The 14,296-nt window shown below is 35.1% G+C and overlaps 1 protein-coding gene across 1 annotated transcript in view; it reads right to left on the bottom strand.

Annotated features, from left to right (window-relative positions):
- Positions 1 to 14,296, bottom strand: part of LOC150108732 (disco-interacting protein 2-like) — a 936,780-nt gene that overhangs the window by 419,363 nt on the left and 503,121 nt on the right. The window contains exon 22 of the mRNA XM_090416186.1: positions 8,068 to 8,182. Coding sequence (XP_090272312.1) covers positions 8,068 to 8,182 — 115 coding nt within the window. The remainder of the gene's footprint in view (positions 1 to 8,067; positions 8,183 to 14,296) is intronic.

Here is a 14,296-nt window from a genome sequence, read left to right as displayed (position 1 = left end):
TTCAAGGGTGAGGATAACCTTGTCAACTTCAATGATATTAAAAACACAATCCTGTCTTATTTTGTACAAGAAAGACCACACCTCACCTTCCTCACCTCTGACAATACCCAGATCTCCATTCAAGATCAGATCACTTCTTGGACTGACTTCACATCTCTATCCTCTCTTAGTATAAGAAAAAAACATAATCAGAGCCTCCTTTACCTTCAAAACAATGTTCTATTCTGCTGATGACATTACTTCTCACCCACAAAACTGATATAAATTGCATAAATTCCATTATCTTCAGTCCTGAAGATACTTTCAAGCGCAAACTTTGTTTGCACACACTTGGATAAAGGATTAAACTAAATTTATTATAGTCTGACCAAGTGAAAAATAAACTTTCAACTTCAGATTTGGTCATCTTTCATTAAAAACCTAGCATAAACAGACCTTAGATACTCTCATTACATCAAAAACCATCAGAATTCAACATAAACACACACACACACACACATATTCCACTGATGATCTTTTATTCAATTATTACGCACTAATGTTACCACTATTTGCTTGTTGCCAAACTTAGTCATATAATTCATTCTTTCCTTCCTTGATGAAATGTACAATAAGAATACACGAAGTTAGAGAGTTTTAAACAAAATTGCTTTATCAACTTTCTCCACGTAGAATCGATACTGGGAAAAAAAAAAAAAATGTTCTCTATCCACAAAAGCCCGAAAAGTCAGTTAGGTCCTCTCCAGTTTAGTATCATCACCAAATAACCAAATAACTGGATATTCCTTCATGACTCCACACCCATTAGTAGACATGGAGTAGCCATACTTAAATCAGTACATTATTATATTTCCTTGCTTGCTATTTTCAGAAATCTGCGACTCTGATGTTGCATTTCAGAAGACGTGCAGCATGTGCGAAGTGTAATGATGCAACATGAAGAAAATTTATGTTATATGAATAAACAATGTTAATTTAAAAATAACACAGAAGGGTAATTATTGTGTAAATAAAAAAAGTGCTATACAAAGCAAATAAAAGCATGTAATTTATATAGAGGAGAGACAAAGGTGAGAACAGAATGTCTATGAGAAAGTTAGTAATGTGTGAGAGAAAGGTTGTCAATTAATCAGATGACATCTTCTGGTAAGCATCAAACATTCTTGGGGAGATTTATGTTACGCAACCACAAAGACATTCAAAAGCAGGATGGATTTTGAATTTAGATAGTTTCTGGAAGCTGAAGAGAACATGGCTGAGATGCCCTTGTGTCAGGAAAGAAGGTTAGAAGTGTAATTCAGCCTAAGAAAAGAAAGCAAATCTAGTTTGGAGATCTAGGTATTATTATAGTTAGGAGGAAGTGAAACAATACTTTTCTTGTGGAAAATAACACTAGACTGTGTTCTGGTAGCACTACAGTTATTCAGAAGGTTATATTTACCAACAGCAGGATAACAAGGAGAATGGAATTTAAGGCACTGGTTATGGAAGATCACATTCATTTGCAAACTTGCATTCTGAGTACTGCAAGTTTGCAAATGAATGTGAGAAATGGATATACTGTTATCTTTGATGCTATGAATAGGATTTGAAATCATTTATGTACATGTGGAAGAGAGGGATTGAAAGTATGGAACACTGAGATATTCCAGCACTGGTGGAGAAATCTGAGGAATTAAGATTACTAACATCCAATAAAATCTCAAATTAGCTTGCTCTAGACCAGAGCAACAATAACTAGTAGAGTTTCTTCCAATTATGCCACTGTATCTACATTCAATAACATTGTTTGAAATAATCATTAAAAAGTTTTAGAAATGTCAATGAATTTCAATTTTGTATTTCATAATTTTTGGGAAATCTTAATATACAATTTTTTTTAAAAATGATAGAAGGGTTGGGGAGGTGGGGACAGAGGTGGAGCAGGTTCGTGGTGGACCTGGTGGCCATCGGGGAGGACCAAGCTTGAAGGGAAAAAGACTTGAGCCCTGCAATCATCTGGGATGCAAACTAATTAAAGAAAAATAATCAAATTGTTTATTAAAGTAATGCAAAAAAAAAAAACAATAATGTTATCTGTCAATCTATTTTGCATAGAAATAACAAATCGAGAATGAAAATGGTTACACTATTAAATTTTGCTACATTCTTTAAAAGAATATAATAAAATTTAATTCCTTTCTCCTTTCCTTTTTCTGTTCTTAGAATTTAATGTTTTGTATTTGATGGCCTCCCAACACAAAACTTTGTCTTTAGCTGACAAATACAAAAGCTGTCAACGATGGGTAGGGCTATAGTCAGTATTCTGATAAATTCCGTCACAGCAACTTGTGCTCATGTCATGTGTGGCTTTAATCAGTTTTTGTTTTTAGTGAAAAAATTAAAAGTTCATAGTTCATTGTTCCTGTTCTATATTTGTGAAATTTTTTATTGGTAAGTATAAAAATTCCTATTAATATTTAAATATCATTTGCAAATGAGATAAAATTTCAATTTAATTCATCATCATCCTCATGAATTTAGGCCTAGCATGGCCTGTTCCAGCCTTAGAAGTCATCATTGAATCGTTTAAGAGGACGTCCTGGTTTTCTTTTTCAATTTAATTGTAACTGTTAATTGTAATCAAAAATTATCAAATATAAGAAGCTAATTATTATGGGGAAATAATTTCTAACTCTCATATTTAAACTGCAAGCAGAAATACTTTATTTCTACTTGCAGACAGGGAAAAAAAAAAAAAAAAAAAAAAATATATATATATATATTATTTAAATTAAGGGGATATTAAATCCCACATTGTTTTAAAACCGAACATTCGGTTTTAAAACAATTTGGGATTTAATATCCCCTTAATTTAAATAATGTTTATATCGCCGAAATGAAGCTTATTAGCTCTTTATATTTAAGTAATATATGTTGATAAAAAACATTTCAGATGGAGGGAAAATTTATCAATAGTTATAAAAAATAAATAAAATAAAACAAATTCATAAACAAGCCCATACTCCTCTCCAAGTATTTTTTTAAAAATAAATTATTAAAAAAAATATTTGAAACACAAAATAAATACTCAAAAAATTTAAAAACAAGGATATTTTTGTGCTTAACTACATGGCCACCAGTCACAGACTTGCAATGGGGATGATGAGAGTTGAACTGGTTATCAGTGTCAAATGCTTCCATTATCATCTCTGCACTTTACAAAGGTAAAAAAAAAAAAAATTCTACTTAGTGATACTTGGAAATTATCCCATTTCATTTATTTATTTTTACAATTATTGATAAAAGAAGCAAAAGATCTGTTGAAAGATCCTTCTCTGTCTTAAAAAAAAGGGTAATAAACTACCAATGTCAGAAAAAAAGGTTAAACAGTATGGCGCAATTGTATATGGAACAAGAAGTATTAAATAACATTGATACTTTGAAAATAATTATTATTCCTGATACCTCCAAGGAGTCCGAAGACTCATCGCGGGAGGACATCTTCAACTGTCTCTACACCTTACCTCTACTACGAATCAACGCCATCTACCGCCCACCTCCACCACAACCAGTAATTTTTGTCTGTAAATTGCGTGTGTTCTGAAGGGTTCTGAAATAATTGATGAATCCACTATAGAAAAATCGAGGAAAACATTTAGTTAACTTTTTATTAATACTATTATTAACATCGGACCTCCATGGAGTCAGAGACTCATTATGGAAGTACACGCTATTGCACACAATGGTCATCCAACCATGCTTTAAACTGATTCAATGTGCCTACATTCACAACACACTCAAGTGATGCATTCCACTCACCAACCACTCTCCATGCAAAGAACCTATTCCTCATTCCTCTGCTCACACCCTCCTTATACAGTTTCTAGCAATGGCCTCTTTTTCTATCTCCCCCTTTTCTATTCTATGAAAAATCCCTTCTACATCAACCTGATAACAACCCCTGACTAGCTTATATGTCTCAATCATACCCCCCCCCCCTTCTTCCTCCTATTCACGAGGCTCTGCAACTTGCATTCTTTCAATCTGTCCTTGTACTCCACATTCCAACAACCACTGACCACCTTTGTAAATCTTCTCTGGACCCTTTCCAGCATATTCTTATATAATGTCCCATACAATGGCATCATAACCTCTCTATTTCTGCATGTCAGGGTCCTCTGCAACACTGCCATTATCCAATGTGACGTCTTCAAAACTTGTGCAATGTGGATGCTGCATTGCTCTCCCCAGTTTTTCATCATCTGCACACAGCTGCATATCACTAGTTAAACCCATCCCAATATCATTAACATACAAATTGAACAACCCCCAAAACTGACTCCTGGGGGTACACCACGAGTGATCTTTCCCTTTCAGAATACTGCAACCACAACCACATATACAACTTTCTGATACCTATCTGACAGCCAGTCACTGATCCAACAAAGAAGTCTGTTATCCAATCCTATCTGTTTCAATTTATTTACCAGCTTGTCATGTGGCAGTCTATCAAAAGACTTTGCAAAATCCAAGTACACCACTGTATACCCATCTCCCATGTCCAAGATATTTGTCATCTTGTTATAGTACATAAGTAAGTTAGTGAAACATGATCTCCCTTTAACAAACCCATGCTGATAACCACAGAGAATACTGCTGTTATCAACCCATTTCTGTATCCTACTTCTCACCAATTTCTCCAGTACTTCTCATCAATTTCTCCAGTACCACAACTCCAGATATACAGACTGGCCTATAATTTGAAGCTACAGTCTTATCACCACCTTTATGTTGTGGAACAATTTTACCTTCCTTCCACTCCCTTGGAACTTATGCTGTTGCAAGACTCTTATTAAATAGGCATGTCACTGCTACTGCCAATTCCCTGGAACATTCCTTTAAGATGCGTGGTGATATGTCATCAAATCCTATCGCCTTATTAACATCAAGGTTATTTATTTCCTCAAATACCTCCTCCTCACTGACAATTAAACCATCCTCTCCTATGTCCTCTGCACTTAAGTTCCTCATGATTTCACCTTGATCAGGATGAAACACCCTTAAAATTAATCAATGAATACCCCAACAATGTCTTCTAGTAGATACCATTCTAGCACTTTCATCCATTAACATCATCTTACCATGATCGTTCTTCCTTCTACTTGCCACATATCTAAACAACTCTCTAGGGTTTTATTCACCTGGTTTGTCAAATTCTGCTCATACTTTTGTTTTCCTTACTAACTGAGTCACTCTCCTGGCTTGTTCTTTATACTCTTCATGTAACTGATTATTACCATTATTCATCTTGTAATACTTCCTCCAAAGTACCTTCCTTTTCAACATTTCATGCTTAAGGTCCACATTCATCCATTTTACACCTACCTTATTCAGCCTTTAGAATACATTCACACACTGATGCTGTTAAGTATTTCTTTGTCAGTTCCCAAGCAGAATTTATTTCCTTACTGCTGAACTCCTCATTCCATGTTATAGCTCCAAGCTGTCTCCTAAGCTTGTCATAATCACCAGCTCTATACTTCCAGATATATCCTTTCCTGACAAAAAGTCTGTATATGACTAGCCACAACACAGGTGATTACGACATGATTACTTTCACCAACTGGAGAAATGCGTGAAACCCCTCTCACAATTACATCCTATGATGAAATGGTCAGATCTAGAACTCTTGATCCTCGCTTGCCCTCCTCAACATACTGCCTGAGATAGTTATTTCTCAACAACTATAGAAATTCATTTTCCTTATCCCAAAATCCTATATCTTCATTCCAATCTACACTGCCTTAATTAAAATCATCCATAATAATAGCCTTCCTTTGTTCACTAATCCAATTGTTTATACACTTCTTCATCACCACCCTCCACATTCCCAGGCCTATAGCAACATCCAACTAAATGTCGTCCTCTCAACCTCCATGTTTCACCACACTGCCTCATAACCATTGCCACAATTTCCCCTCTTTCTTGTCTATCTTATGTGGACTTAATTCCCCCTGCTATCATCAGCAGCACTCTCCACTCCCTTTTTGCCCTTTCTATCCAGTTATGATATCATCTTTATTCAACCATGTTTCACTTATTCCAATGATTTTGGGATGAATAAACTCAATCACTGAAACCATTTCGTACCCCTTATTTCTGATGCTTCTGGCATTGGTAAACAAACACAGCAGTTCTTTCAGTCTATAAACAGTCCTATCAAAGCCACTTGTTGGTTGTGATTTCCCCACCACATATGCCCAATCACCATTATCACCGCATATATCTGTTCAGCCTCAACTTCCCCACCCACATCGCAATATACTCCATCTTCACACACGCATTCACTGCCACATTCAACATCCATTCTCCCCATGCTATGCATGTTCATCTGGGCTCCCCCCCCCTCGTTTCCCTGTTCCTCTTGTTTAAATTAAGCCCAGCTTTCTTACCTTCTCTCTTAACCAAAAGAATCAATCTCTCGAGATCTTCCTTAGTTTCTGCTATGAGGGTTGTATCATCTGCATATCTTAAATTATTTATTTTTCTGCCACCAATCATAATTCCAGCTGGATCTTTGTCTAAGTCAGTCATTCTCATAATATATTCACTATAAATATTTAAAAAGATAGGGAACAGTATACAATCCTGCCACATCCTTTTTTTCACTTGAACACTGTTTCTCCATAGACTGTTTTTACTGAAACTTCTTGGTTGTCATACAGCTCTCTTATCAAGAGAATTAGATGCTCAGGTATTGCCATTGATCTCATTACAATCTACAGTCTGTTGTGATCCATGCAATGAAAAGCTTTCTTATAATCAATAAAACAGATGAATACTTTCTGAAATTCTCTTGTTCTTTCCATAATCCTTCTCATGTTTAATATCTAGTCTCTATGTTGAAAATTTTTCACTTGGTTAGAATATAATAAATTTAGTTTAATCCTTTATCCAAGTGTGAGCAAACAAAGTTTGCGCCTGAAAGTATCTTCAGGACTGGGGTAAGGTGGTACAACACCAGGGCGACTCCTTGCAAACACTTGGATAAAGGATTAAACTAAATTTATTATATTCTAACCAAGTGAAAAATAAACTTTCAACATCTTCCTCTAAATCCAGAGTAATTCATTAAAAAGGTGGCACACCAATTGGCAACTCCTATACGTAGAGATGACCTTGCTAATGCTTCTGACTGGTATCTCCACTTGGGCCTGGCTCCCACTGAAGAGACCTCAATAAAGATCGAAACTAGTCTGGGTAGTGGCTCTTCCCTTAATGCATAACATTAGACATATCCGCTAGGAGATGTGTTTTGCATTATGGGAGATACTGAGATAGGAGTATTGGTAGCTTGCTCCACCTTTGCAAGGAGTCGCCCCTGGTGTTGTACCACCTTACCCCAGTCCTGAAGATACTTTCAGGTGCAAACTTTGTTTTCTCACACTTGGATAAAGGATTAAACTAAATTTATTATATCTGGTATCTAGTTCCTCTACCTCTCTTAAAGCCTACTTGTTCTTGTGGCTTTTCTAAATTTACTTATGGCTCCTACCATTGTTGGATCAGTTTCAGCATAACTTTACTTGCATATAAAATTAAAGTGATGGTTTTATAATTCTCACAATCACTGAGTTTTGATTTTTTTTTTTTTTTTGGAATTGGGATGAATGCTGATGTTATTCGATCTCTAGGCCAGTACATTTTCTTCCAAACCTGTTGATAAATTTCAGTCGACATATTCACTACTACATTCCCAACTGCTCTCAATAATTCCACTAACACTCCTCTTTGTAGTACATACATATATAAACACTTTTTTTAGGGACCCTGTAAATTTTACCACCAGGGGCCCCCAGCTAGCTTAATCTAACTTTGGGGGGGAGGGATATTTTAATAACTAATGTCAAAAAATTAGTAGTAGCAGCAACTTAGAATTTCTTCAATGAATATTACTTGCCAGTACTATTAATTATTTAACACTGCAAATAATAAATTTCATACTTCCTGACACAATGGAATTTATTACTTTAATATTTAGTATTTTTCCCATACTAAAAAAAAAAGTATGGGAAAAAGACTTACCTTCTTACTGATACTGTGAGACCTTCAGCTGAGGCAGCACATGGACATACAGCATCAGGCCTCAATCCTCGACTATGGAAAACACTAATGAACTGGTCACAAGATGATAATGACCCTAAAAAATACTTCTGACATTATTTGGACTAATTTTCACGAAAACAAATTTATCTGATTATAATATCACAATTTAATACCAGTTAAAGGTTATCACAAACATAAAGATGGCACATACTGTTTGTCAAGTAAAATTATCATTACTTAAATAGCTCATACCTAACAAAAATATCTGAAGTAAGAGATTTGTGGGTGTATACCAATGGTAGAAATTTTCTTCATTAAAAAGGTTAAAAGTGTTTAAGGAGACTTGAGTAAATTATAGACTATCTTGGATAGTAGAAATTATATGCACATTGTAAAGAGTGATTGAAATTTTTTTCATAATAATATCCACAAATGAAGACAAATTCAATTTCAAACAAACTACTATATTGTCAATTTTTAGAGAAAGACAACGTATACTATAATATTAATTAAAAAACCTTAATTAATACTTCCAATATTTTGGTAATGGTACATTACCATCGTCAGGGAACGTAAAAATAATGATATGTGCATGCAGGTACTAACACTGAACAAACATGGCTGAAGACAACAACTGAAGTCAGTCCTAGAGTCCTAAAAGGTGCCACCTAGTGGGCTAAACTGGATAGTAGTCTTGGCTGTTGGGCTGATGTTCTAAGAATGCAAGCTTCCCATACTTGGGGCAGTCTCATTCATCCAAATTCGTTGAGGTTTGGGGAGGTTTTTTAGAACTGAGGCTGATTCCAGGAATAATCTCTCATATTTATACTTGCTGTGGTGTAGTAAGGTGGCTTTCTTCCAGCGTATTTTGTGGCAGGTGTCCAAAGCATGGTCAGTAAGTCCTGAGTGGCTGTATTGGTGGAAACAGATATAATCCTTATGTTCAGATATCCTGATATTAGCTGTCCTGCCTGTTTGGCTGTAGTAAGACAGTTTACAACTACAAGGGACCTGGTATACTCCAGGTAGGTCTAGGGGAAGTGGCTGGTCCTTGGGGGAGAAGATAAGATATGCAAATTTTTTATATGGTTTTTAACAAGTTGTCAAGTCATATTTTTTAGGATTTTTGTTAGCTTTTCAGAAGTATCCCGAATATAAGGAATGGCGATAGATTTTGAGTAGTACCTGTTATGGAGGGATGGGGGGGGAGGTTAATTGTTTTTAATATTTTTTAGATTTTATGGGGGTTGTAGCCATTGACTACAAAGGTGTTAAGCATATGGTTAAGTTCGGTAGTAAGGCATTGTTATCTGATGTGGGTGCTAAGAATCTCGCAGATGAAAACAGGCCACCTCTTAAATCTATGAAAATGGCAATCGGTACCCTCAATACTCAAACTTTGGCAAGAGACTACAGAATAGATTTATTAATCAAAGAACTAACCAATATCAACTAAGATATCATGCTAGTGAATGAAACAAAAAGATTGAAAGAACTGACAGCAAGATGGTAGGCTGGCTCACAGATACTCCTTGGAGCATCCTCAATGGCAAACAAGGCAGAGTGGGCTTCATTGTTAAATCTAAGCTCATCAAGTTGATCCTTTCTTGTAACATCATATCTGAAAGAATAGGTGTGCTCCTAACTGGAATAGAGAACATTATAACAATAAAATTAATATCCTGCTATGCTCCAACATCTGTAGCTGATAATCAAGAAATAAAAAATTTTTACATGAATCTTGAACAGGCATTAAATCACAAGTCAACATACACATTTGTTGGTGATGACTTTAATTCCAAATTAGGATGTGGAAAAGCAGTTTACAGGACCACATGGCCTGGGAGAAAGAAATAGAAGAGGAGAGATTAGCTGAATTTGCTGCAGCTGAATAACTCTTTATCATGAACACTTTTTTCAACAAATGCCCAGGAAGAAGATGAACTTGGCAATCACAAATGGTGACACAAAAAATGAAATTGACTACATTTTAACAGACTGTAAAAGAGTGGTACAAAATGTTGGCACAATAGGCGAAACATACTTCAACACAGATTCTGACCACAGACTCCTCAGAGCCATTATAAGAATAGACCACAAAAAAGAACAACATATCAGGTCAACATCAAACCACAAAAGACAGCCCAAACAAACAGACTACCACAAGTTCAGGAAGTACATAGAAGAGACTGAATGGACTATTAAGAAGTGTTACATAAATGATGACTATATTGACTTTATTAATAAATTCAACGAGTGCAAGAAAAAATCAGAAATTCCTATGAAACAAAAGAAAAGAGAACGACTCTCATCTCCAACTATAGAACTACTGACAAAGAGAAAAGAACTGAAGAAATCTGAAGAAAATTTTCTAGAATACAAAATTATATGTAAGTTACTAAGGAAAAGAATTCCAGAAGACTACAAAGCTTTCAGGATACAAAAACTAGTGCTGGCAAAAACCAGCCTGAAAAAAAAAAAAGAGAAAGACTTAAATTTTGAACAGTCAATTCCATCTACTTTATAGGATCAAAATGGAGAAAAACATACTAATAGAAAAAGGATACAAGAAATTGTGCAGAATTTTTATAAAGATCTCTATGCAACTAAGTGCCAAGTTTCAGACCATATCATTCCAAAACCAAACAATATACCAGATGTACCTCCAGAAGAAATAGAACATGTCCTTAAGAAATTCTTTCTTTTAGGGTTACACGGTGATCAGCACTCATATTTGTAGATTTAGGGACTCAAAAAGACACGTGTTGAACAGATTATTTTATTAATTACAAATAAAATAAAACTTGACGTTTCGACCTCTATATCAAGGTCATCATTGGAAGAATACAACTGTATGCAGAATCAAGCTACATGCTTATGCTTTCTATACCAGTAAACTAAATCTATGTAGTTAATAAATCTTTTTTCTAGCCTGACCTCTAGTGATAGAAAAGAAAAAAGAAATGAATAAAAAAAAAAATAAATAAATAAATAAAATAAAAAAATAAATAAATAAATAAAAAAAAAAAATATATATATATATATACACATTATAAATAGATAAATGCAACTACAATAAACTGTTAGAGTCCTCATGTATTAATATTCTGGATAGTTACAAAATGATTTCTTTCAGTTGCTATTGAATGTTCTAAACACTTCAAGTCACCAGGTTGTCTTCTTGTAGTGGGAATTTTTTTAATGCTAGTTTAGGATGTTATACAGGTTGTAGATGGGTCCTCCACATTCTTGAAATGGTGAGGCCATCATTTTTGTTGAGATTTGGGTTGTGTTTGAGCATTTCACAAGACTCTTTAAATTTTCTCTCAAACCAGGTTTTGAGAGAAAATTTAAAGAGTCTTGTGAAATGCTCAAACACAACCCAAATCTCAACAAAAATGATGGCCTCACCATTTCAAGAATGTGGAGGACCCATCTACAACCTGTATAACATCATAAACTAGCATTAAAAAAATTCCCACTACAAGAAGACAACCTGGTGACTTGGTGAAGTGTTTAGAACATTCAATAGCAACTGAAAGAAATCATTTTGTAACTATCCAGAATATTAATACATGAGGACTCTAACAGTTTATTGTAGTTGCATTTATCTATTTATAATGTATATATATAAATATATATTTTTTATTTTTTTTTATTTATTTTATTTTTTTATTTTTTATTTATTTTATTTTTTTATTTTTTATTTATTTTATTTATTTTTTTTTTATTCATTTGTTTTTCTTTTCTATCACTAGAGGTCAGGCTAGAAAAAAGATTTATTAACTACGTAGATTTAGTTTACTGGTATAGAAAGCATGAGCATGTAGCTTGGTTCTGCATACAGTTGTATTCTTCTAATGATGACCTCGATATAGAGGTCGAAACGTCAAGTTTTATTTTATTTGTAATTAATAAAATAATCTGTTCAACACGTGTTTTTGAGTCCCTAAATCTACAAATATGAATGTCCTTAAGAAAATGAGTCAAGGTAAAGCCTCAGGACTTGATCACGTTAATATATCACATTGGTGGAACACCGTACTCCAGGAGATTGACAAGGCCAGGGATTTGGGAGTGTTGGTGGATAGGGAGTTGAAGTTTAGGGGGAACATCGCAAAAGTGACTAAATCAGCTCATCAAATCACTTGGTTGCTGAAAAATACTTTAACAAGCAGAGACAAACAGATTATTGTTCCTATGTATCGAGACTTGATAAGACCCCATCTAGACTACTGTGCCCAGATACGGGTGCCAGGGTTTCTTCTTGATGGGGAGGAGGTGGAGAGGATCCAGAGATGAGTGACCAAGATGATAGCAGGTCTATGGAATGAACCTTACGAGAACAGGTTGAAGATTTGTGGGTTGCAGAAATTCGTTGATAGGTGGAAAAGGGGTGATATGATTGAGACATTCAAATTACTGAAGGGTTTCTATAAGATTAATTCAGAAGATATTTTTGAGAATAGGACTGGTGGTGGGAGGACTAGGGGCCATACATGGAAGCTGGGCAAGAGTGTGGTTAGCAAGGGCGTTAGAGCTAGGTTTTTTACTTGGAGAGTGGTGAATGAGTGGAATAAGCTGCCAGAGTCTGTTGTGAGTGCCATGACTGTGAATGAGTTCAAGGCAAGGTATGATAGATACTGTGTGAATGTTGAATAGTTGTTCTTGACATGATGTTAGGGCCTCCCTCAATGAGTCTAAGGACTCCTTGGAGTTGCCCATAATAATAATAATAATAATAATAATGTTAAGGCTGAAGAAATCCAACAAGGTGGACCAATTATTTTCAAAGCCTTGGCTGCATTTGAGGTCTTCCAATCCAGAGGAATGGAAGACCTCAAAAACCATACTTCTATTCAAACTTTTATTCAAAAAAGGGAGCAAGGAAGACATAAAAAAACTATTGTCCAATCTGTTCTGTCTACTCTCTCACATATATAAAATCATGAACAGAGTAATACTGAACAGAATCCAAAACACACTTGAAGACAACTCCAGTAGAGAGCAGGCAGGAGTCAGAAGAGGCTTCTCCACAACAGATCATATCTAGGTCATTTCATAACTAACAGAAAAATGCAGAGAATACCGAATTGCTCTATGTTTCCTCTTTATTGATTTTAAAAAAGCATTTGATACCATAGAACACAATGCAGTCATCAGTGCCTTACCGGAAATAAATGTGGACCCTATATACATCCATCCGCTAAAAGTCTGCAAGATTCTCTGACTAAATTGAATAGCTGTTGTAATAGATATGGTATGAAGGTCAGCGATAAAAAGACAAAGACAATGAAAATAGGCAGAATTATTGAAAATGTTAACTGTGTTGTGAATGGAGAACCTGTGGAACAAGTAAAACATTTCAGTTACTTAGGCACGATTTTTACTGAAGATGGTAAATTAAATATAGAAATAGACAACAGAATCAGCAAAGCTGGTATGGTGGGAAGTCAATTGAATAAATTCATATGGAATAAGAGAGAAATTAGTCGGAACACTAAATTAGCTGTATACAAGACAGTATTCAAACCAGTTTTAACTTATGGATCTGAGAGCTGGGTCAGAAGTAAAACACTTGACCAAAGACTAGAGACCGCAGATATGAGAGTCCTGAGAAAGATTAGGGGCGTGAACAGATGGCATCAATGGCAATATCATATTAAAAATGAGGATATTAGGAAAGAACTTGACATTGTCAGCATCCAGGAATGCATTAGCAGAGCTAATCTCAGGTGGTATGGTCACTTAAATAGAATGGGAGAGGAAAGATTAGCAAAACAAGTGTTCTCTGCCAGGTTGGCAGGAAAACGACCCAGAGGAAGACCAAGATATAGGTGGATTGATACGGTACAAAGTGCGTTAGACGATAGAAATATAAGATCTGATAATGTTGGAGTCTTGACAAGTAACAGACTGATTTGGAGGAAAATTGTAGATAGGAAGTTAGTAATGATGTAAATTTTTCATGTAGTACTGTCATATCCTGTACACCCCTTGAGGGTACATGGCAGGAATTTGATGATGATGATATACATCCATATGATAAAAGAAATTAACAAAAATCAGCCACACAAATAATCCTATTTGATCAACCTATAAATATAGATATAAAGAGAGGGATCTGCCAAGGCGATGTGATCTCCCCAAATCTATTTACCCGCACTTTAAAATCTAATCTAATCTAATTCTGTGACCTCCTCTTTGA

This window comes from Typopeltis vanoorti, chromosome 3 (genome assembly GCF_054136105.1).
Source record: "Typopeltis vanoorti isolate ZY-2024b chromosome 3, IOZ_Tvanoo_1.0, whole genome shotgun sequence".
Lineage (NCBI taxonomy): Eukaryota > Metazoa > Arthropoda > Arachnida > Uropygi > Thelyphonidae > Typopeltis > Typopeltis vanoorti.
This window is presented reverse-complemented; position numbering and strand designations above follow the sequence as displayed.